Source organism: Gracilinanus agilis, chromosome 3, assembly GCF_016433145.1.
Source record: "Gracilinanus agilis isolate LMUSP501 chromosome 3, AgileGrace, whole genome shotgun sequence".
Classification (NCBI taxonomy): Eukaryota; Metazoa; Chordata; class Mammalia; order Didelphimorphia; family Didelphidae; genus Gracilinanus; species Gracilinanus agilis.
The window spans coordinates 62198865-62224343 of record NC_058132.1 but is presented as its reverse complement, the minus strand read 5'-3'; the positions used below and the strand labels follow the sequence as shown (position 1 = coordinate 62224343).

Sequence of the window (25479 nt, the reverse complement as noted above, 5' to 3'; positions counted from 1 at the left end):
CATGGATAAGGATTCTTATTTTAACATGACACATAGGCCAAACCTCTTTCAAATCACAGGGCAGAAAATCCTGGCTATGCTCTGCCCAGTTCTCAGAAGCACCTCTTTTCTCTATCTGAGCACTTTAGAAATGGAGCCAGTCCAAGAAATTCCTTAAGCCCCTTTCCCATTCCGCAGATGAAAAACGTGGGGCCCAGGAGAAGGGGTGCCATAGCCAAAGTCTCAGAGTGCCAACGAGTGGCAAGGGTCAGGACGTGTGAGACCCCAGGTGTCCGGTACTTTTCCTACTGCACCAAATGGCCTCTGTTCCTTGGTAAGCAGCTCAGGGAACACAACAGCAGTGTCCCAGAAGCATTCAGCCTGTCTTACCCACTGCTGGAGTGTCCAGACAGCCCAACAACAAAGCAGCTTTCTCACAGGCTCCCTACTATCCTTGGAAAGTATCCTTGAAAGCTCTCATGGTCTTGAACAAACTCAACCCATAGGAGCCCCTCACTACAACTATGGTCCACATGGAAAAATATTCTAAATTAATTAATTAAAGAATAAAAATGGGGGGAAAGATTATTATCTTTAACATCAGTGTATTTACAGTTTTATTTGGGGGTTTTGGTTTTGTATGAGAGCACTCTTACAACAGTGACCAATACAGAAGTGTGTTTTGCATGATGATACATGTATGTATAGATCAAATTGCTTACCATCTCTGAGTGGGGGTGAGGGAAGAGAGGGAGGGAGAGAGTTTGGATCTTATGATTCTGGAAAATGTATGTTGAAAATTATTATTATGTATAAGTGGGAAAATAAAATATCTTTGAATGGGAAAAAAAAGAAAATAAATAAATAAATAAAGCTATGGTAAACCTAGAGGAAGGTTGTAGCAAGAGAACTTGTAAAGGGCGCTATATAAGGGGCTGATTCAGGGGTCTGAATTGGGGTTATGTCCAGGTGATTCCAACCCATCCAGAGGGTTCCTGATGTGATATTTACAGAGGAGGGAAAAAGTGCAGCAGTGCTTGGGCAATAACTCCGGAGAGTGGAGTTCATTTGAGACAAGTGCCAATCTCCCTTACCTTTTCAGGTCTACAGTTGTGACGCTGAATACCACTCCTTTAAGCCAAAGGATCATGAAGAGCCTCTGGGAGAAGGGGCAGTTTCCTATGCTCTCACCATCACTGCCAGCCTGAAAAACACATGAGACCAAGGTTAGAAAAAGGGTCAAAAATGAACACAGGATTAAAGGGAAAGGAGATGGGGCACTCAGAGCAACAAGAATTTAATACAACTGTTTATTCAGTCTACCATTGCTAGGTATCACAGTGGACAGAGCATCAGGCCTGGAGTCAGGAGGACCTGAGCTCAAATCTGGCCTTAGCCAATTCCTAGCTGTGTGATCCTGGGCAAGTCATTTCACTCCAATTGCCTACTCCTTGCAGCTCTTCTGTCTTAGAACTAACTGATTCTAAGAGAGAAGATAAGAGTTTGTTTGTTTTTTAAAGTGCATTCAAGATACTGTGCTAGGTGTTGAAAAAGAAAACATAGGATCTCAAAATTCAAAGGAAGCTCAGGGGCTAGCTAGTCCAACCTTTACCTGAACAAGGATCATGTCTACCCTATATCCTTGTCCCCATAAAGCTTCTACTCTTCTAGGGGAGATAACATGTGAGCACAGATAAAGAGAGCACAAATTAGAGAAAATAATCAGCATTTAAATGGAGTGCGAAATGCCATGGGATTCTAAGGGTCAGATGAGGGAAAATTTATTGCCAGGGTTCAGAAAGGAGGGGCAAGCATGGAGAGGTTCTATAGAAATGGTGGCACTGGAGCTGGGAAATGGGTTTAATGCCAACAGGCAAAGATGGTGAGGGCAAGGATCTGGGCAGAAAAGAGCATCCAGAGCTGAGATATGGAGTAGAGTGAGCAAAGACAGGGAGAGGAAAAAGAATGACGTAATCAGATCAGAGTTAGAGCTAGGTTCTTGGCCTGGGGATATGAATTTGTCTTTTTAAAAAAATACATTTCAATCACTGGATTTCAAGAAAATTATTTTCCTTTTTGATCCTATGTGTTTACTTTTTGCATTAAAAAACATTATTCTAAGATGGAATCCATAGGTTTCACTAGAGTGCCAAAAAAGAAATAAAAGGTTCAAAACCCCTGAATCAGGGATAGAAAGGGAACTCTGAAAACACCTAGTCTAACTATCTCATTTTACACTGACTGAGGTTCCAAGAGGTTAAGTGACTTGCCCTGGGTCATGACTACTTAGTGTCAGAGACAGGATTAAAACTTTGGTCTCAGACTCAAAATTCTCATCATCACAGCATTCCAGTACATGAAAGGGAATAGTGTGGGTTAAGGACAGGAAAGCAAAGAGGGCCTAGATTTCTGAAGGCTTTGAATAACAAACTACAAAATAAGAACTTTATTTGGTGGACAGCAGATAACACTAAAGGTTTTTTTACAGATAGGGTAACATTAACATCCTTGAAGTCTATGGAAGATCTTTTGTATGGTATACAGGAAAGGAAAAGAAAGCAGAAGGAATGGTCTGTGTTATGAGATTACTCTAATAGGACAGGTAAGAGGTTGTGATATTTTGTTTTGTGATTTATAATTTCTTCTCTACAGGATGTCCAGGCAGGAAATTTGGTGCTGCTCAGAGCTTGCTTTTACAGCTTCTAACTTGAGAGAGCTGCCTGGGGCACTGAGTGGTTGTGATTTATTCAGAGCCAAAGAAACAATCTGTGTCAGGTGAGACTTGAACCTACATCTTCCTGACCCCCAAGACCAGCTTTTTCTCCATTATGCCCCACCATGCTCCCTCTTGGAAAGAGCCAATTGACTTTAGTCAAGTTTAAAGGAACAGCAGCAAACAAGGAAAACAAAGAAGGAAGGAAGGGTGTGTAAATCCCTGTCATTCTTCTCTTTCCCCTGTTATGAATGATTTAGATAAAGAGGAGGAAAGTAAAAATCAAGCTTGGTCCCTTTGGGGAAGTGTATTATCTGCCTCAGGGAAGGACTGAATTTTTAAGTTTTATGAAGCAGCTGGGTCTTTTCTTGTGCCAAGATAATAACGAGAAGAACTCATTTGTACTTTAAGATTTTATAAAGCACCTTCCTCATTAGAAGGTAGAAGCATGATGATGACCTAACTTGAAGGCTATGCTGTGAGGGTCATCCCTCCATCTGAATGACTCCTATCATCCCTAGACCTTAGTTGCTTGAGCTGAAAATTCCACCATCTTGCTGCCTGTTTATTGATTGGCCTTTCTAAATTAGCAAGGTTGATTCAAGGTCAAATGTCTTATCTCCCAATAGGCCCCTACCTGAAGCCTTTCTAGTTTGGCAGGAATGGATGAGAGCTTACAATCTACTTGGGACTGGCCTTTAGTAAAGTATGATTATTCTAATTTTATTCTCGTTTTGCAGGCAAGGAAACAGATGCAAAGAGGTTAAGTGACTTTGGTCAGGCTACTAATAAGTGTCAGAAGCAGGATTTAAATCTGCATTTAAACATGGGTCTCCAGGTTGCAATTCTGGAAGTCTTTGCCCTATACCAATGAAGAAGATACATTTTCAATATAAAAATATCTGGAGGACTGTCACAACAATCCCTGTGCTATCCATCTCTTGCATGAGAAAAGACCTAAAAACAAAAAGCCCCTGTGATAACCAGGCATGACTTGCTTTCACCTGCTGCAAAACTACTCTCAGCATTCAATGCCCACTTCACTGATGTAGTGGTGATGGTGGTGTCTTAGCAGTGAGCAGCCGCCCCACAAAAACAATTGCTTCACATCACAACTGAGCCAGGCACAAAGAAAGAAGAATACAGTCAAAAGAAAAAAATTATTCCTTAACAGATTTCTTTCTCCCTGTAAAGAAAGTGCAAAGGGAGACTGTGGCCATTGTTTTGGTCATAATCAGTGTTGAAAACACCCCTGTGCCCCTAAGCAGTTCAGCTTCTTTCCACATCTTGTTATTTTTAGCATTGAATTCAAGTCTTCCTAGAGCATATGACAGTGCTGGAGGCAACTTGAAAAAGCAAATCATTCATCTTAAAGGGGTTAAGTGAGAGGGAGTTATTGATTTATAAATACTTCATAGTCTTCTTTTGTACTTTCCCAAAGAGACTATCTCCCAACGGGGCTAAACTGGTTTTCAGAAGAAGAAACATACAGTCCACTGTGGGTCCATACTCAATGTTTCTGCAACCTGGTAGGAAATGCCAACTGCACTCTGCTGCCATAGTCTTGGACATAGAAGTGACTATCACAACAAGAAAGTTATTGCTATTAGAAAGTGCTTTTAGGAGAAGGAAGTGTACTTTATATGTTTAAAGGAAAAGAATATCTTCCAACATGATGAATATGGAAATATGTTTTGTATGATAGCACATGTATAACCAATATCAAATTGCTCACTATCTGGGGGGGGGGGAGGGGAGAGGAAGAATGTGAAATTCCAAATGTTAGAAAACGAATGCCCAAAGTTATTTTTACATGTAATTGGGGAAAAAATAAAATGGAAACAAACAAATAAACAAAGAGTTGCTTCCACTGTATTGTTTTCTACTAGGGTTTCTTCCCCTCCAAATTACAAATATAAAGCATTCCCTAAGCTCCAAGTCTTTGTGGGCCAGGCCACAAACTACCCACCATTTATAATGTTGTTCATGAAAATGTGTTCAGGATTCCAAATACCTAACTTACAAGTAAACTTTGAGAACCCAGTTAATCTGTCCTTTGGGACTGCCTATATAAATCATATTAGCCATGGGCAACACCAATACACACAGTTCCATAGCACCATGCTCCCAAATCCTACCCTCTTGACAATTTTCCTCTTATTGTTGAGGGCACTACCATCATCCCAAGTCACCCAAAACACCAACCTGACAGTCACTCTTTATGTCTCATTCTTACTTGCCCCAGATGTCCAATCTGTTGCCAAGTTTTGTCATTTTTACCTTCACAATATCTCTCTCTCACAACCTCTTTACTCCATTCAAAAAGTCATCGCTGTTGTACAATTCTTCATCCCTGGCTTAGACTATCTACCAGCAGCAATGCAATGATTCAGGACAATTCTGAGATACTTATGAGAGAGAAGGCTATCCACATCCAGAGAAAGAACTGTGGGAGCAAAAACACAGAAGAAAAACAACTGCTTGATCATACGGGTTAATGGGGATGTGATTGGGGATGTGGACTCTAAATGATCACCCTAATGCAACTATCAATAATATGGAAATAGGTCTTGATCTATTTCCCAGTGGAAATGCACGTCAGCTAAGGGGGTTGGGAGGGGGGTTTCATAGGGGAGAGAAGGAACATGAATCATGTAACCATGGAAAATGTTTCTAAAAAGTAAAAACAAAAAAGTCATTGCTGTTGTACAATTCTTCATCCCTGCCTTGGACTATTACAAGAGCCTTCCATGTGCCTCAGCTACCTTCTCTTCTTGGAAGATTCCCCCACACTCAAGGCCCCTGTCCTCTCCTTGATAAGTTCCTCCTGGAATGTCCATGTTGAGGAAGTGCTCAGGTCAGCCATGCTCATGCTCTTGACAATCCAGATTTCTTCACGATGGCATGAGGACCTTCTCACCGCTCATTTCCCTGTGATGTATTGTCTTCTTCTATTAGAATGTAAGCCTCTTGAAAGCAGAGACCAGCTTTCTTTTTGATTAATTTGCATGTCCAGAAGATAGTGCAGTGCCAGGCACATAGTAAATAGTGACCAAATACTTGCAGACTTCTAACTGGTCCTCTCACCTCTCTCTAGTCAATATATATCCTCTGCTCCACTGCCAAAGTGAGCAGAATCTTCCCAAAGCACGGGTCTCACCCTGGAAAACCTGCCCCCATTCAATAAACTCCAGTGGCTCCCTATTATCTCCAGGATCAATAATACATCCTCAGTTTGCCACTTAAAGTCCTTCACAAGAGGCTTTTTCTACCTTTGTAATCTTGTTGTACCTAACTACTCCCTTGTTCATGCTCTACAATGCAGTCATAGTAGCCTGCTTAGAGCTTCTCCACTGTGGTACACCATCTCCAAGCACCTATCTCTGCCCTGGCTGGGCTCTTTGTCTGACATACTCTCCACTCTTCACTACTGGCTGGGGCTTTCTTTAAGACTCAGCTCAAACCTCACCTTCTGTTAGTGCTTTCTTCAACCTCCCATTTACAGACTATCTTGGATGGTGCCATCTTCTTCATCAAAGCATAAACCCCTTGAGGTCAGACACTGTTTTTGACATTCTCCCTCTCCCCGGGGCATGGCATAGTACCTGGCACATATTAGGGGCTTAAGTAAATGCCTGAAGACTGATTTGATCACACTTAACCAGTATTAAGGACCTACTTTGTGGCAGGGAATGTGCTAGACATTTGCTACTGTTTCGTGAGGACAGAGAATTGTTCCCTATCTTCATCAATGGCAGTGTCAAAATCCCCTTTACACATACCCATGGCCTCAGTTGTCTCTTGGCTCCTTCTCCTCCCTCATTAAAAACCAAGTCCTGTCAATTCTATATAAACAATCTTCTCTCCTTACCATTCCTATATCACCACCTTGGCTCAGGACTTCAATCCCTATTATAGAAACTATTATACAAGTCCTAGATCATCTCTCCTCCCACTCACCAATCTATTCTACTTAGTTAAGTTTTCCCATTGCCTGTATCTGGTCAACAACTATTAATATAAAACTTGGGCATTTCATCTCCAAGTCTAGTGGGTTTTCCACTAAATCATACTGCCACTTATGTGTCTGTCTATGTATCTGACTCTGTTTTTTTATCTAATTATTTTATACAGGAATGGTTTCCCAAATAATACAGATTGGTAATTAATTTGATAACCCTGAAATTGTTTATGGGGAGAGGATAGTCAAAAACAGTTTAGGGGGCAGCTGGGTAGCTCAGTGGATTTAGAACCAGGCCTACAGAAGGGAGGTCCTAGGTTCAAATCTGGCCTCAGACACTTCCCAGCTGTGTGACCCTGGGCAAGTCATTTGACCTCCATTAACTAGCCCTGACCACTCTTCTGCCTTGGAGCCAATACACAATATTGACTCCAAGATGGAAGGTAAGGGTTTAATTAAAAAAAAACAGTTTAGAGGTTAATTAGGACCATCTCCCCTGCTTGGAGCTCAATTCTGTTTGACTAAGTAGCCATCCTGTGTAACAATCTGCACCCAAGACAAAGCTCTCAAAGTCAATGTTACCCATCCACCACAGGCAGTCCTAATGAGCAAAGTAATTTAATAAGGTAAGGGACAAGAGAAAGATGGTCACCCCATTTTAGCAGGCTTCCCAATAGTCTTACAAAAATTACTCTCTATGATGCAGGACACTCTCCTCAAGCAGGATTACTCAGTCACTGGCAGAAAAGGAACTGGATAATGTCAATTCTTGTTCAATAATTTTACAGATAATGAAGTTATTAAAACTTACATATGCAAATAATAGCTGCCTATTCTATATCATAACAAGGCATAAGAGGTCACATTGGAAGGGGAAGAATTTGGAGGTGAGATTCAAATGAGGATCATAAAATTCAATTCCTCTCATTTTAGAGATAAGGAAATTGAGACCTTTATCCAAGGTCACACAGCTGGGTAAATAGCAGTGCTATTCCTATTCAGAATCAGGGATCTGATCCTCTAATTACTGTGTACTTGCACACATACCTCACAATGTCATAAGGATAAATGTGAAAGGATTCTAGGTGTAGAATATGGCAACATTCCTACCCAATCCTATACATTTTGCTCCACCTATAACACTCCTCCCATTTCGTCTATAATACAAACACACTCTGGTTCCCAAAAGAGAGTTGAAATTCTGATGCTATGAATGGACACAGTGTCCAAAGAATTAATCAGGATCATTACTGAAATGGTGCTTTGGCCAATATGTGCTATTACCATATGAGAGATACCATAGAGAAGAAACAGAAAATGCCATAGCATATGGGTGAGATCTGCTGACATCCACCCTAAGATACTTAAAACTTTTCATTGAGGACATATTCACAGATTCAGAAAATCTAAGCTCCAATAGGGCCAGTATAACGGGTCAGACTGGTCTGTGTTTGATTCAAGTGTCTCTCAAAGGTTTTTGGCTGAAAATGATAGATATTAATATAATTTTATTGTTTTAACAACAGCCAAAGCATTTTTCATACCACAAATGCAAAACATTACCTCTCAAGTCAGAGTCTGGTACTTCTAAGCACTCCATAAGCTATTGACTTTGCTTCTATTATATGAAAAATTCATATTTATTGATATTTCTTAAGTTTGTAAAAAATTAAAAATAAAACAAAATAACCTTGGGAACAAATGATCAAACCATATTCAATTTCAGAAAATGATTACAAAATAGAATTCATAGTTCAACCTTCTCACTACATAAATAAGGGAAAAATTGTTTAAAAAAAAGCTCAAATATCTTGGGGGTAAGATGATGAAATGAAAGGAAAAGAACTTACTGAGGGTTTTTATGTACCAGAACTATGAAAGTGATAAGAATTATGTAATAGATAAGAAATGGTCATCTGGGTCACATTATAAAGAGAGGAGACTGTGTGTCAATTTCCCGGTCCAAAATTTCTCAGGTTTTGTTCAAAAGTCTTGGGCATGAAATATGACACATTTCTAGCACATATCAAGTACCCGCTAAATTAGTAAGTGCACTTTGAACAATCCATTCTCTCTTTCCTATCTTCCTTTATTCTGAGAGTAATCAAATTTCCCCAGGACTCTTCTAAATAAACTCCTTTCTAAAAGTAGAGCTGTTGGGAGAAAAAGTGAACATTAGAAAAGAAACTCAGACAACATAAACAGAAAAGTAGCTGGGCAGGTCAGCCCTCTCTTCATATGTACACAGATGTCTAATAAAAACAAAATTAAAAGTGTGTCCTTGCTCACAAACACACATACACACGCACCCCATGTGACCACATAACATCAATGTGTTTTTTTTATTTATTTTAAACCCTTAACTTCTGTGTATTGACTTATAGGTGGAAGAGTGGTAAGGGTAGGCAATGGGGGTCAAGTGACTTGCCCAGGGTCACACAGCTGGGAAGTGTCTGAGGCCACATTTGAACCTAGGACCTCCCGTCTCTAGGCCTGGCTCTCAATCCACTGAGCTACCCAGCTGCCCCCAACATCAATGTTTTTACTGTATCTTTTCACCAAGAGATAAGTTCTCCAACAACTTTTCATCTAAAAAAGTTCAAAACCCAGCAAAAAGACATCCTTGGTCCTGTCAGCTTCTTGTATCTAAGTCAACACCTAGGAACCATATTCTCTCATTTCATTAGGACTTTAAAAAATTATAAAGTGCTTTTCCCACAATGACTCTGTGAGGCCAGGAATACAGGAGTAATTTGTCATCCTCATTTAGGGAATGAGCAAACTGAGGCTCAAAGTAGGGAAGTCACAGAAGTGAGAAGGGTCTGGGTCCGGATTCAAATCCAGGTCTCCTGGTGCCCAGTCCAACACTCCCTCCATTCCACCCCACTTCCCACCAGGGAAAATGGTGAAGAGAAATGGACACGTGGAGCAAGTATAAGCCCAGACGGAGCCACTAAATAAATATTACTCACTCCTCCTCTCCCTGGCTCCCTGCCTCACAGGGCTGTGATGAAACCACTGTGCCAACTGTCAAGGGCCAGAGACACAAACTCACTATTCTTTTCTAGGCCAGGAAACTGGTTTGAGAATAAGGTGAGGGTAGACCATACAGAAGAGAAAGGGCAGCAATATTTTCATCACACACAGAACAAGATCCCTTTAGAAAACTGAAGGAATGAGCCAAATCCCTTCAGAAACCTTCTGTTCCCCCAAGAATATAGGAGTCCTTCCTCTGAGGTCTGCTGAATTCAATGAGTTATCCATATTAACAACTACTTTAGTTAAAAGGATATTTTTAGTTTACTTATCCTCCAAAAGGCAGTCATGTGGTTAATTCAACCCATTAATATACAATATCCACAATACAAATCCAGTCCAATTCTGAATTGTGCTATGCACTAATTAACAAATGTATTGTATATGTTTATATCTGATATCTGAGACCTTTTTTAGAGGAACTTACTGCAAAGATTTTTCCCCAGCTTCCTGATTTTATTCTTATTTTGCTGCATTGGTTTTATTTGTGCAAAAGCTTTTTGATTTTTTTTTTTTACTATTTTTTTTTAAACCCTTGTACTTCGGTGTATTGTCTCATAGGTGGAAGATTGGTAAGGGTGAACAATGGGGGTCAAGTGACTTGCCCAGGGTCACACAGCTGGGAAGTGGCTGAGGCCGGGTTTGAACCTAGGACCTCCTCCTGTCTCTAGGCCTGGCTCTCACTCCACTGAGCTACCCAGCTGCCCCAAGCTTTTTGATTTTTATGTAATCAAAATCATTAATTTTCCTTCCTGTGAACCTTTCTCTCTTGGTTAGTCATGAACTCTTTTTTCATCCAGAGATCCAGCAGGTAATTTCATCCATGTTCCACTATGTGTTTATGATGTCACCCTTTATGTCTAAATCATGTACCCATTTTGAGCTTTTCTTGATATAGAGTGTGAGCTGATGATCTACACCTAATTTCTGCCAGACTACTAGTTTTTGATGAATAGTGAATTCTTGCCCCAATAACTGGAATCTTTGGCTTTATCAAACACTAGGTTACCATGTACATTTGCTTCTATATATTGTGTACCCAATCTGTTCCACTAATCAACCTATTTCTTACCCACTACTAAAAAGTTTTTATGATTACAACATTAGAGTATATTTTGAGATCTAGTACTGCTAGGCTTCCTTCCCTTTTTTCCCACTGGTATTCTTGAACTTTTGTTCCTCCAGATGAATTTTATTATTTTTTCTAACTGTACAAAACAATTCTTTGGTAGTTTTATTGGTAGGGTACTGAATAAGGAAATAATTGGCTGGGCTTACCCATAAGCAATTAATATTTCTCCACAGGCACTGAATGAAATTTTATTGCATTTTGGTTGATAAAAGATACATTTAATATTTCTGCTTTTCTATATTTGTTCATCAGGTTTTAAATGTTCTAATACATTATCAGTTTTCGTGAATGTGTTGTGCTATATACTTCTTCCTATTCTCCTTCAGTATTCCTGAAAGATCTATCATATTAAACTTTTAAAAAATTCTTAACTACTTTTGTTTTTATTTTTTTGGTTCAAATTTCTAGGTCCAAAATGTGTAAGTTGAGTTCCCCACTATAACAGTTTCTTTCTGTAACTTATTTAACTTTTTAAGATTTTTAATGACATCTAGCTCTCTAGAGACTTGTAAAGTCATCTCTTCATGGCCTATTTTCCAGTTCAAATGTCTTTCCTATGAGATATTTCACATTTTCTTCCATTTTTCAATCTTTTGGTTTTGTTTTATTATTTCTTAATGTCTTAAGGAGTTGTTAGCTTCCATTTTGCCAATTCTAATTTTCAAGCAGTTATTTTCTTCAGTAAGATTTTTCTCTCTTTTTAACTAAGTTGTTAATTCTCTTTTCTTACAAGAGAGCAGGGGAGCTGGTCACAGTTCCAGAGCCAAGAAGAATGTTAGTACTTTGGTTGTAGGGAAGCAGGGACTCTTCCTTGGTAAAAACCAGAGCACATACCACCAGAAGAGCAATGACTACACCTCTTTTAGGATAACACCACCTTGGAAGCACTGAAAACTTACAGATCTCCAGAATAAGTTCTGAAAAAAATAATGGGAAGAAACTGGAGATCATTGTGCATAGTAACAGCAATGTTGTAAAGCTGATTAATGTGAAAGATTTGACTACTCTGATCAATTGCAATGATCCATGACAATTCCTAAGGACTCATGATGAAAAAATGCTACCACCTCCAAAGAGAGAACTAAGAAACTCTGAGTATAAAATGAAATACAATTTTCTCTCATTTTTTTCTTTGGATGTGTATAATATGGCTAATGTGGAAATATGTTTTGCATGATTTCACGTAACATTGATAGCATTCTCGTTGCCTTCTCATTATACCTCAGGGAGAGGTATGTGGAAGGATCAGAATTTGGATCTCAAAATTTAAAAAGAAAAGAATGCTAAACATAAATAATAAATATGTATTTTTTAAATCAAGTAAGTAATAACACAGTCACAAAAGGATTTTCCCTCAACAGACTGGGGGCTTATGTAGCATATTTGTCTATTCTATGGGATTTTTTAAAGTTCACTGGTACCACATCAACAAAGCAGTCCTTACTGGATGCTTGCTGTTGAGCCCTGGAAATCATTTTCTTAAACAAAAGCCTATATCACAAATGGTATTCATTAAAACAAAATTTTACCCATTTAACTGTATGGGAAAGAAAATGATTAAGGGAACAACTGTGTTAAGAATTTGTAGAATAATTCTTTGGTGGCAACAGTCTGTTTTAGGAGATTTCTAGCCTAAACAAACATCCATTTTCTGAAATGTTGCCTAAGATCCAAAGTTCTATTTTGTTGTTTTGAATTGGGGAGGTGCCATTTAAAAGTAGTGTTCGTGGACACGTGGGAGCTTTGAGACTACATTACCCATGATTCCAATGGGTCTTAGGGCCTGAGAACGTCGAAGGTCCCCACGCAGGGGGAGTTTAAATTCAGGGGGAGGGCCTAGAGGAGGCCTCTTGATCTTCCGGAAGGGCTGACTGACATGTGGAGAGGATGGGCTCCGGCGGTAAATATAAAAGATAGGCGCAGACATATATATTTTACCAGCATGGCCATGGCTTTAATTAAAATACTAATTTCTATTATTATATCAGTCTTTATCATTTTAATCTTAACAATTTCCAAGCAACATAAAGCCCTAAGAAGGATTCTTGTTTTATGACTGGTTAAGAAAAAACAACAAAATTCAGCAGTTGACTGGATATACGAGGGTAAAGAAAAATGAAGAGTCAAGACTGGCACCAAAGTGGTAGGCCTGGCACATTAGAAAGATGGCAGTACAGGGCAGCTGGGTAGCTCAGTGGATTGAGAACCAGGCCTAGAGATGGGAGGTCCTAGGTTCAAATCTGGCCTCAGATACTTCCCAGCTGTGTGACCCTGGGCAAGTCACTTGACCCCCACTGCCCACCCTTACCACTCTTCCACCTATGAGCCAATACACAGAAGTTAAGGGTTTAAAAGAAATTTTTTTTAATTAAAAAAAAAAGAAAAAAGAAAGATGGCAGTACCTTTGACAGAAATAGACAAGTCTGGAAAGGGAGAAGGTTTGGGAGGAAGGGAAATTAATTCAGTTCTGAATATGCTGAGTTTAAGATGTTAATGGGACATCCAATTTGAAATAGTCAATAGGCAGTGAGGCTGTAGATGTGGGACTGTAGCTCAGAAGAGAGACTGGGCCTGCATATATAGATTTTTTAAAAACCCTTACCTTCTATCTTAGAATCAATACCAAGTATAGGTTCCAAGGCAGAAGAAAAGTCAGGGCTAGGCAATGGAGGTTAAGCTACTTGCCCAGTGTCATACAACTAGGAAGTGTCTAAGGCCAAATTTGAACCCTGGACTCAGGCCCAACTCTCTCTCCACTGAGCCAGCTAACTGTCTCTGGATATACAGATTTGGGGGTTATCTTCATAGAGTTTTTAATAAAATTCATAAAAAATGATGAGGACATCAAGTAAAACGGACGAACAGGATGAAAGAGGGCCCAAGGCAGAGCCTGGGGCAAGAGGGGGCATAATGAATCAGCAAAAGAGACTGAGAGGGACTGTCAGACAGGAAGGAGAGTTAAGAGAGCAGTGTGATGAGAACTCAGAAATCCAGGATTAGAGAATGGTTAACAGGGTCAAGTACTACAGAAGGCTAAGAAGGATGAGGGCTGAGAAAAGCTTGTTGGATTTGGCATTTAAAGGATCAGTGGTAACTTTGGTGGGAGCAGTTTCAGTTGAATAATGAGTTGGGACACCAGCAAAGGGGTGAGGAGAGGAGAAGAAGACCTGGATTTAAATTCATCTTTGGCAAATTTGACTCACTATTATGACCACAAGCAAATCATTTAACCTCTCATATTATCAGTTTCCTCATCTGCAAAATTGGAATGACATCTATCTCTTAGGATTGTGAGCAAGACTCTGCAAACATTAAAGTACAATGCAAATGGATCAGAAGTGCTAGATAACAGTTTATGTAAAAAAGACATTTCCGTTATGGTAGACTTGTACAAATCCAATGAATCATAAGTGTAGCACAGCAACTTTTTTTAAAAAGCTAATATTATCTTAAGGAAGGGAGGAAGGAAGAAAGGAAGAGATGAAAGGAGGGAGAGGAGGGGATGAGGAGAGGCAATCACTGACCGGACCAGACCATATCTGGAATATTGTGTTCAATTGTGGTCATTGCAACATAGGAAGAGCAATGACAAACAAGCTGGTAGAGTGGGGTAGGGTGGGGTCCAGGGCAGGAAGAGCTAGAAGTCATACCACAAGAACTTTCTGCAGAAGCTGAAAATGTTTAGCCTTGAAAAGACGACTTACGACCCTGGGCAAGTCACTTAACCCCCATGGCCTAGCCCTGACCACTCTTCTGCCTTAGAACCAAGACACAGTATTGATTCTAAGACAGAAGGTAAGAGTTTAAAAAAAATTTTTTTAATAAAAAAAAAAAAAAAGACTACTTAGAAAGTTTTAGGAGAGTAAAAAAAAAAAGGGTTTAGACTTGTGCAGTGCAGCCCCTGAGGCCACAAGAGAAATAGGTTTTAGATCTCCATAAAGAAAACTCTCCTAACAATTACTGCTATTCAAGCATGGAATGGAGCATGCCTTTGAAGGTAACAGATTCCCCATTACTAGAAGTCTTCATGGGGATGATAAGCTCCCCATGGTCAAGGCAATCCTTTTCATATCCAGCACTAGATAACTTCTAAAGTCTTTTTCAATTCTGAGATACTCTTATCCTTTTAGACTCCTGCTACTTAAAGAAGAGTTTCAACAATCTTTCCACATGTGCTTCGTCGTTGACACCCACTGTCAAGGTCACAGTCCAAACTCTAACCCAACTCCATTTTCCTAAAGATGTTGTAATACCTACTCAAATTTGCACAATACTAGGATTTAACCAAAGGCCTATGGATTAACTCAAGCACAGCCCAGAGTAGAGAGGGGGCAGATGCCATAAATATTTTAATGCTTTACTCACTCAAAGTTAAGGAATTGCTTACTTGGAAAACTGAGCTTAACTTTTTTTTTTTTTAACTCAAGGGGAAGAGAGTGAAGAAAGAAGAAAAAGGAAAGAGAGGCTCAGGACCAGCCTGAAGAATGCAGTATTTCTGCTATGAGATTAATTTTCTCAAAAGAGGACAAGAGATCATGGGATTATAGGATTTAGCATTGAAGAGACCTTAGGGACAAAACAATCACAGATGAAAAGACTAAGTTCTAGAGTGGCAATGTGACTTGACCAAGGTCACACAGATAGATCTCTTTCTTTTCTATTCTATTCTATTAAGGTATTGTTTAAAAGGGGGGGCAGTGACTTTAGCACCCAAATATCTGAGACCAAACCCTAGCTCTGCCCTTGACCAATAGAGAGGTAACAATTGACAGTAGTAAGATTACCAATTAGGCAAAGGCAGCTAGTGAGCTATGTGTGCAATGTTCCCATTTGGACTTTAGATAACCTAGAAAAGCCAGTCTGCTCTGCTGACCAGGGCCAAAAAACAACTGATCTCTGTTCAGTTGCCAGTGAATGATTGAGTTCCAAAGAGCAAAATTTAGAATGGCCATAAGGAAAAGTTTCCTACTAATTTGAACCATCCAGAAGTGGAGGGAGCTACAGGGGGAGCAGGAAGGAACCCCAACTCCCTCTTATTTGAGGTCTTTCAACACATGATTGACTACTTGTCCAGTACAAGGTGGAGGAAATCCATCCTCAGGTCCAGGTCTTAGGTCCCTTACTTCTGAAATCTTGGCAGAAATCAGAATTTCAATCTTAAAGGATCCCCAAACTATTCACCTGCCACAGAGAATTCATTCCTGGAACAGGAGCTTCAGTTCCAGTCCACAATCATTAATTACATATCATGGGTCAGAGATAAGGCGAGAACTAGCTCTGCAAACTCCCGGTCCTTTCCTTCTCTTATTTGGCCTTGTATATCCTAGAACAGGGGTTGGCATCGTATGGCTCTTTCTGCAGGAGCCATAAAGTCCATTTTTTTTTCAGGCGCTGATACAGGAGCCGCACTGTGAGCACTGTACGGCTCTCACGAAATTACATTTTAAAAAATGTGGCGTTTATGGCTCTCACAGCCAAAAAGGTTGCCAACCCCTGTCTTAGATGCTCAATAAATGTCTATTGTATTGAAAACTAAAAACTAAGTAGGACGAACTAAAAAAAAATAGAATTTTTAAAACTGGGGCACTGTGTTGAAATAAAAAAAATCTCTCATGTGAGATTAACAATTGTTATAAAGGAAGGAAAAGGTGGCCATTATCTTGGCTGGAACTGTATCCCTATCTGATTTGAAGAAGGAATATTCTTGTCTTCTTACCATAAACAAAAGTATGAAAGTAACCAATAAATATTAAAGAATCCAAAAGCACAAATATAATGGAAAAATTCACATATCCCAATCCTTGCCTGTGTAAATAATATTCAGCCAAGGGCAGGACACTGGAGGGCCTTGATACAGCCATTTCCTTATTTAGTATCCACTCCTGAAGCAGCCTGCCAGATGAGAGATGACAGGGTGATAGGCATTAAATCTGGGTGATCGTTTTGACTGGTTTGGAATGGCGTGGGAAAAACAGATCGGTATGGACAAGTGAGACTTTACTTTGTACTGACAGGAGGCAGGAAAAGCGTGAAGACATTTGATGAAGAGGTTAGCTCCCATTAATCCAAACAAAGTGAAAAGGGGGGGAACAGGGCAGCGGGAACATGAAGTTAGTCTTTCTTCCCAATCTTTGAGTATTTGAAGGGCTACAACTAGAAACTTCCACTGGGGCCCAGCCCACAGAACAAGTGACAAAGGGAAAGGGAAAAACTTTCTAACTATTAGGAGCAACAGTAGAACGTGCTACTTTGGAGGCCCACGGCTCTCCATGCTGCATGACCCTTGTTAAGACTGGGGTAGAGAAAATTTCTGTTCAGGTGGGGGTTGGGCTGAATGGCTCCTCAGATCCCTTCCAAATCAGAGGCTCTATGACTCCCCTTCATCCACAGAAGAGATGTGTTCTGACATGCTGCAAGTATAAAGGTAGGGAAGAAAAATAACACCGATTTACATTTTAGCATTTCTAAAAGCACTTTCCCCAAAAAACTCTGAGAGGAAACAGAGAGTGAAATTTGACTTGGCCTAGAATCCTGATTAGGAAAGAATAGGGGAAGAGCACAACACTTTAGGTCAGAAACCCTGTTTTCCAATCCCATCTCTACAAGTTAGTGGCCATAGAAGTTCAGGCAAGTGATATATCCACACTAAGACTCAGTTTCTTCATCTGTAAAATGAGACTGGAAGTCACGACTCTTACAAAGCTTTAGTGAAGTGCTTTGAAAACATTAAAGAATGACATCAAAATGAATTACTATTTTAATCACCATCGGCATCCCCTGAATCAAATGTGAACAAAGACTGAGGAACAACTAGGGCTTTTCATTCATCAAGCCCTTATTAGATGGCAGGTTCTGGGCCAGGTAGATGGGACACAAGGACTAAGAGGAGCCCATCCATCCTGGCTCTTCTAGGGTAGGGATGAAACCCAAAGATGGGGCTCTTGTGCACTATAGGACACAGCTAAATAAATAGAACATATGTATAAAGTAAATAAAAATAAATTGGGGAGGTAGGGAGGGCCAACTAATTGGGGGAATCATGAATAGCCCTTAAACCCCTTCAAGGGGAAAGGAGGCTAGGGATTTTCCAAGAGGAGGAAGTAAAGAGGAAACAACCTCCACGCATGAGGATGACTGACATGCACAGAGACCCAGCAAGTGTGAGAGAAGGTCAGGTACTGGGAGCAGCAACCAAGATAATATTGCTGGAATTCGGGGTGCATGAAGGAATATAATGTCCAATAGGCCTGGAACCTGGCTGTTAAGAGCTTGAACTTCTTAGTAGAGGAGGTACCAGAGAGCCCCTGAAACCTTCCAGGGAGGGGAGCAGCTGAGTTCTAGAACATGTGGAAGAAAACAGGGAAAGGAGAGAGAGCGGCAAGGAAGGGCAAGAGCAGAAAGGTGCAGATTATCAATGTGGAAGACACTCAAAAGGGATAGGAGACTGACAGAGGCACATTTAAGGAAGAATAGGACACAAATGCTACTAAAATGAGGGAAAGTTTACTCATTAACTCTGAATTCCATGTGACACCATTTGGACTCTGCCCTTTGTTATCCAATGGCCTGAATATCTCCCTCCCTTCAAGGAAGCCCGCATTAGCTTTTACAAGACTATGGCGAGCCAGGAACAATCCAACTAAACTCTAATGCCAGATATGAAGGCACTGTAGTCTGAGCCAGGACTAGGCAAGGAAAGCAGGGAGATGCCCAAGCAGCAACACACATGGGAGTTACACTGAGGAATACCTCTAAGTATTACCTTTTAAAAAAATATTTTCTCCATGATATGTAGGTAGGTATTTATTCTGTATGAGGTCAAATTGTATTCTATGATAAAATTTTCCTCTAAAATGTCATTTAATATGTGGAGGCAACTGGGTTTTCAAAAGGCTGGCCATTGGGAGCCTTGTCCCTCCTCTGGACAGAGTAAAATAAATGTCTAATTTTACTGCCATCCTGAGGCACTCCCCTCAAACTGACAAAACAAGCAAGAAGCTGTGAAAGTAAGATTAACAGTCCTCAATACTGATCCCGTAAAGAGTTGACCACAACACACATGGCATCTCAGTAAAACCAGGAGTGACCCAGAGACCATTTACAGACATGCAAAGGCACGATCATTCTCATCTATTACTCCAAAGACACCTGCTAATGTTAATATAATGTAAGAAGCCTAGCTAGGCCAAAACCAGAAAAGAATAGAGCCCCAGAAAAATATCCATATGGGGATGGGGGTGCAGGGTGGTAAGGACTCCCACTAACCCTGGATGTTCAACAGTAGTGTCATCTAGTGTACTCTAGGGCAGCTACAAGTCAAGTTTTTAAAATTAAGAACAAAACCCAAAAAACCCATGGTCTTAATTTAACTTGCTTATAAAAAATTTTGCCTTTAAACAGAGTATTACCAAATCTTAAGTCAATATTCAAAGCTATCAGAAAAGAGATAATTTTCTAATATATAATTGATCACATGGTTCAATGGGGATTTGATTGGGGATGTTGACCTTAAATGATCACTCTACTGCAAATATTAATAATACAGAAATAGGTTTTGAACAATGATACATGTATAACCCAGTGGAATGGCTATGGGAGGGGAGAGGGGAGAGAAAGAACATGAATCATGTAATGATGGCAAAATATTCTAAATTAGCTAATTAAATAAAAAATGAAATAAGATATTTTCTAATCAAACATTACATTTTAGGTAGCATGTTATTATGATCTTTTTCTAAAAAAGTTTTATAGACAGATCATAACGAGCTATGAATTGTCTAAGTAACCAGTCTTGTAAGGGTTCAAATAGGTCCCCCTGCTGACAGGAAAAGAAATATCTCAGATAAATATGGGGTTAAACAAACAGAATTATCTAAGATTATTATTAATACCAAAAAAAGAACAAAATAATTTATTGGACAGGTGGGGAAACTGAGGTGGCCCCAAGAGATTTAAGCAATTTGCCAGAAATCGTAATAAGTAGGAAAGCCAAGATTTCAACCTAGGTCTTCTCTTTCCAAATACAACGCTTTTTCCAAAGTGCCACACTGACTTCTTTAAAGAAATATCAAACATGGGGCAGCTAGGTAACACAATAGATAGAGCACCAGGCCTAGAATCAGGAGGACCCAGGTATATAAATCTAGCCTTAGAAGTTTCCTAGGGGAAAGTCCCTTGACCCCAATTACCTAGCTCTTGAAACTTTTATTTCTTAGATCTGATATTAAGATAGAAGGTAAGGGTTTAAAAAAAGAAAGAAATATCGATGTGCTGTTATTATAAAACCTGATTCAATCAATTCTTTCTGATTTGGTATTTAAATCCAAATTTTAATTTAAAGCATCACTCTCTAACCTGGTAAAAACAAAGTAAGGAAACCAGAAAAAAGACATTAATATTGTTCAGAGTACTGCTTAATGAATGCCTGCCACTGATGAAAATGAGGAATAAGGAAAATACTAAAAAAGTAGAGCAATATCCCAACTAACTTCCCATCCCCGACCCCAAAACAGGTCATTTTCCCATGCAATCAATTCTGGCCACAGTATAATTGTTTTCCTCATGATGCCAGAAGACTCTACTCCTTGATGTTTGTAACATCAGCGATATTCCAAAGAAGCAAACTCCAAGGTGTGAATACACTCCCCTCTTTCTTGTTCAAATACTGCTGTGGTCAGCTGGTCCCTTGTACTTGGGGCCCTGCTACCTGATGCTCCAGGCTGATGACTTGGCTTCTCATGGTTAATAAGCTAGCATTTTAACCTTGCACTGGCCAACAGTCACGCTTTCATGCAACTACCTCCAAAAAACACACACACACACACACACACACACACACACACACACACACACACACACACACGAAGGGCAGGCGGTCATCAGACCAAAGAGAAGAAGAATCAGGTGCTCAAGTCCTGCCTCTGACTCCAATGAGCTGCAGGGCCCCGGGGCAATCACTAAGTTCTCTCTGACCCAGGCCCAGAACATGTCTCCCTCCTCTCTGCTTCTTGGCTCCCACAGCTTCCTCCACATCCCAGCTAAAATCTCCCCTTCTCCCAGAAGTCAATCCTGGTCTCCCTGAACGCCAGCGCCTTCCCTCTGTAGATTATCTCCATTCTATCCTGTCTGCAGCTAGTCCGTCCATAGCTGTTTGCACGCTGGCTCCCCATTAGGCGGGGAAGCCCTGGGGGACAGGGGCTGTTTCAAGGGCCTCCACACAATGTGATGCAGAATGACTCAGCCCAAGTACAGCTCAAGTACATACAGAGATGTACTTGAGAAGAGAAAGTTGCCCAGGCAGGAGTTCCCCACAGTGATAAAATCACAAGTCCAGACAAAACAAAAGACCGGAGCCCCCACGTTCTATGCTTTATTACCTACTGTCTCTGTTTTCTTGATTATAATGTTAGTGCTGTGGGAGGACAAGAGCCACGTGGGATCTCTCCCTCTAGACCTTCCTGTTTTTCTGCTTCTGTCCTAGCCCTACCACACTCCTGTGGCTGATGCTGTTAGCTTTCTCCCTTGTCTTTCACATCTCATCAGTGGACAAGCCCTAATTTAGCCTAAAGAATCCCCAGCCGGTCTCCCCATCATCCTTACCCTTCTCCTGCTAGCCCACCAGCCTGCTTTCATTCTCTCTAGCTGAGGCGACCCTCAGAGCAGGCCCTTCTCTATTTCTGCCTCATGCCCCTAATACTCACCTCCAAATACAGGACACTTCAAGGAAAAGGTGCTTTTTTTTAAATAGTATTTGTTGAATGGCACTGCACATCACTAACTGCTTTTGGAATAATGTTCAGCAGAAAGTAAACATTCAAGAAACACCTACCAGAATGGAAAATTAATGACACAAGAGGCCAATTCCACTGAGAGCCTGAAAGCATTCTCTGTGGCAACATTGGGACAGATACTAAAGGTCAAAACAACAAGAACCAGGTCCACATTTTTTAAAAAACAACACCCTAACAGTCTGAAGGCTTTGACTAGGAGCATCTGTTAAAAGCAAAAATACCAGCAAGACTTCAATCCACGAGATCACATCAAAAGCCTGACCTAGCAGGCGACAAAAATCCCCTCCCTGATCTTTTCTAAGAAGGATACAAATCGTGCAATCAAGCATTCTCTATGGGCCAAGAAAAAAGTAGCCTTCCATTCCCCCAGCCCTCTTCCCATCCACCTCTATAGACATGGCCCTTCCTTGATCAGCTTTGTTTCTCTCTAATCAAAAGGTCTCCCACATGGTCTAGGAACCTGGAATGAGCCCTTCAGATTAAAGCTCCCTACATAACTCCCACATCTCCTGAGTAGCGCTGTTGGTTCTCAGGAAGGATCTCTAATCATTACAAATGCCTGAGAAGGAAACTGCTCTGAAGGGGAGGTTGGAAGAGAGGAAAGTTCTCAAATTCTAGGTGCCCCTACATCAGTATGCAGCAAAAGAAAGGAACAAGAATTCTTCAGTATCCAATATAATCCAATAATACCTGACTGTTCTCGTAAGACTAACCTAGCTAGAACAGCCAAAGTGGATATTACCAAACTCAGAGACTAAAGTTCCTAAAAATTCTTTGAATCCTCATAATGTACTTATTCTTTTTTTTTTTTTTAATCCTTACCTTCTGTCTCAAAATTGATTCTAAGCAACAGTTCCGAGGCAAAAGAGTGGTACAGGCTGGGCAACTGGGGTATTTTTTCTCAGTCTAGACACAATCCTAACAAGCTAAAGATTTTATTTTCCATACCATAAAAGATGAGAAATAATAAGTTAAAACAAGAGGAGAAAGGACAAAAGGAGCTGATGCTAGAGAATGATACACTGACAAGTGACCAAAAAGGAAAAAAAAAAAAAGAAAAATCTGATAGAACTCAAAAAGTTTAACACTTATCTGGACTATCACATGATATAATAGTAATGCTGATCCTGAGTCATCAAGAAAAGCCCAAAAGATTGCTCTATTGCAAAAATGAATAATGTGGAAATGGGTATTAAATTATAACATTTTTATAACCCAGTGTCAGCTCTGGGAACGGGGAGGGAAAAGGGAGAAAAAGAAAATGAATCATGTAAACATGGAAAAATATTTTTTAAAAATAATTTAAAAAATTGAAAATTGAAAAAAAAAACAAAACTGTATTGGGCTGCCTTGCGGTCCAGGATGTCAGAAAAAGGATGTAGAACTTTATTAAGAAAATGGCTGGGTACCCTTGTGTCGTATAGTTCTGGCTGTCATTACAGCCTATGTGGGCCACAGCTGTTTACTATCCAGGCTTCATTCCTTAGATATCTGCTACCAAAGATAATGCTCTCACTAACTATCCATGTCTTCCCTTGCTTACTTCCTGAGAACACACAAGCTAAGTTCTTGAGTGAACCTCCAGCAGGAAAAATCCCAAGGTCAACTTTCTCTTCTTTTCTCTAAATAGCCCATTTCTAACTGTTCATTTGTGTTAAGCAGGCCATGGAAAAGATGCTGGGATGGCAGCAAACAAGGAGGCTTGCAGGCAACAGTGGCCACAAGCCATGTCTGCAGCAGCTCCCAGATTTCGTGGGTGACCTGTTTCTCAGGAGACCTCATAAAAGTTCTAACTAGCAACTCTTCTGAGAGCCTTCCCGAGAGGAGGGTTCAAGGTGGGCCCCTCCCTTTTCTCATGAGGGCTAAAAGAAGTCCAAACCTCAAACCCACCAGAAAATGTTTCACTGTTCACTGGATTTACAACACCCTGCAAAAACATCTGTCTTGAGTGCTCATAAGGATACTCTTGTCAGGTAGAGGACAAAGAAGGTACCAGAAGATGAAAAGATCAGTAGATGTGAAAATCCTGTGGGCAAGAATCTGATACTCTTAGCTGGATTATGCCCAACTTTGGCACTGAGATTGGAATTTTCTATTTAGTATTTCGATTCACAGATCCTTGAAACAAAATAAAGGCAAATGCTACTACAGATTTTTCAAAATGTTTTACAGAATACCAGAATCAGAATACTTGAAATACTATACTGGAAAACATAACCATGTCTTCTAGGCAAAAATAAGTCTTGAAACAAATGGCCCCCAAATCCATTAACAAGCAACAAGCATGCTAACAAATTATATTTATCCCTAAACAACAAAACTAAGAAAGCTGAGGCCCAGAAGAGCCCCAGGTCACACAGCTACTAAGCAGTGGGGCCAGGCCTGTAGGACAAGCTTCCTGATTCCTAAGGCAGTCTCTTCTCACTATATATCAAGACTGCCTTGTGTCATTTTGCTTCTGTACATAAATTAAAACAGCATTATTATATAATCATCTATTATCCAAAAGAAAAGCACATTACTCCACCGAACAGATAAGAAACTAAAGAGAGAGCAGTGATTCAATGATTCAAAGATTCAAAAATTCAATTGAAATAAGGCTGCATTTTCAGCCTCTAGGCTCAATACACCATGGAGGCCACATGAGTGAAACCATTAATCATAAAAACCCAAATTCCATGGTTCCTAAGACCAATGCACTGGATTCTACTCCCTTTTGGGGCCCTAAACTGTTCAAAGCCAAAAGGTTGAAATAAACAATTGCCAACACTCAACTATGCCCTCCAGCTTTTAAAAATAAGAATGGGACAATCAGAAACCACTACCATCCCCATACCTCACATAAAGGCTCTCCTAGGGGTCTGACAAAATTTATGAGTAGTCCCCAGAAAGTCTTTCAAATAAGATCCAGTCAGTGATTCAATGAACATCTTTAAGAACCTGTGTGCAACACACAGTGCCAAAGCCTTGGGAAGATGCTCAGGTCAGCTAAGGCTCCATCAAATTTATATAAATCAGCCACAATAAGGTAAGGCACTTCCTAGAATGTCATTCACAGCTAATACTAGTCAGCACTCTTAAAAACTGATTGATTGATTGATTGATTGATTGATTGATTACTCAGTGCTCTCCTGGTAACACGGAGCAGAGATTACAGATCAAGCAATCTGAGTTGGAAGGGCCCTTTGAGAACCCTCTGAGTAAGGTAATGCCCTCACTGTGTAGATGAAGAGACAAACCCAGAGATAAGTGGGCCCACCGTCCCACTCACTAGTCAATGGCAGAGGGCCAGGGTCCTGCAGGATCCATCACACTCATCTGCTATTCAAATATTCCAGCTAACTTCTACAGGTTCTAGCAAGCTTATAAAAGCACATGTGCTTTTGAGGGGCTTTATAACAAAATAAGATGTTCAAGTCAAAGAGTATACATGCTTTCTGAACCCAAACTGAAGGCTCACTAGCTTTCTGCTCCAATAGAATTTCTCACTACAGCCAGTGGACCAACTAGTCACATCAGAAGAACCCTACTTCCATTTACCAATGAGGGTCTACTCCTGAGATGGCTAAATCTGAACAACTCAAGAGCATAAGTGAGCAACAGAAAGGTTGCCTGCTCAAAACAGGAGAACCTAGGCTGAGAGGGAACCAAGCTGCCAAGAAATTCAACAAAGCTAAAACAAACCTAGAACTAGTGGTGAACTTGATATGACAGAGGGAAGTTCTGACATGGAATCATTGAACTATTGGACCCTGCCAATTATCCCAATACCCTTGCATTTCACAAAGAAGGAACCAGTCTTTTAGAAGGGAAGTGGCTTTGGGCAGGGTCCCAATCGTAAGTGAAAATGGGCCTGCATTGGCACCCA

At 40.3% G+C, this 25479-nt stretch overlaps 1 protein-coding gene across 1 annotated transcript in view; it reads right to left on the bottom strand.

The window, feature by feature from the left end:
• Window positions 1–25479, bottom strand: part of CLIC4 (chloride intracellular channel 4) — a 100261-nt gene that overhangs the window by 41549 nt on the left and 33233 nt on the right. Inside the window, exon 2 of the mRNA XM_044667893.1 lies at window positions 1074–1183. Within this exon, the coding sequence (XP_044523828.1) occupies window positions 1074–1183 (110 nt within the window). The remainder of the gene's footprint in view (window positions 1–1073; window positions 1184–25479) is intronic.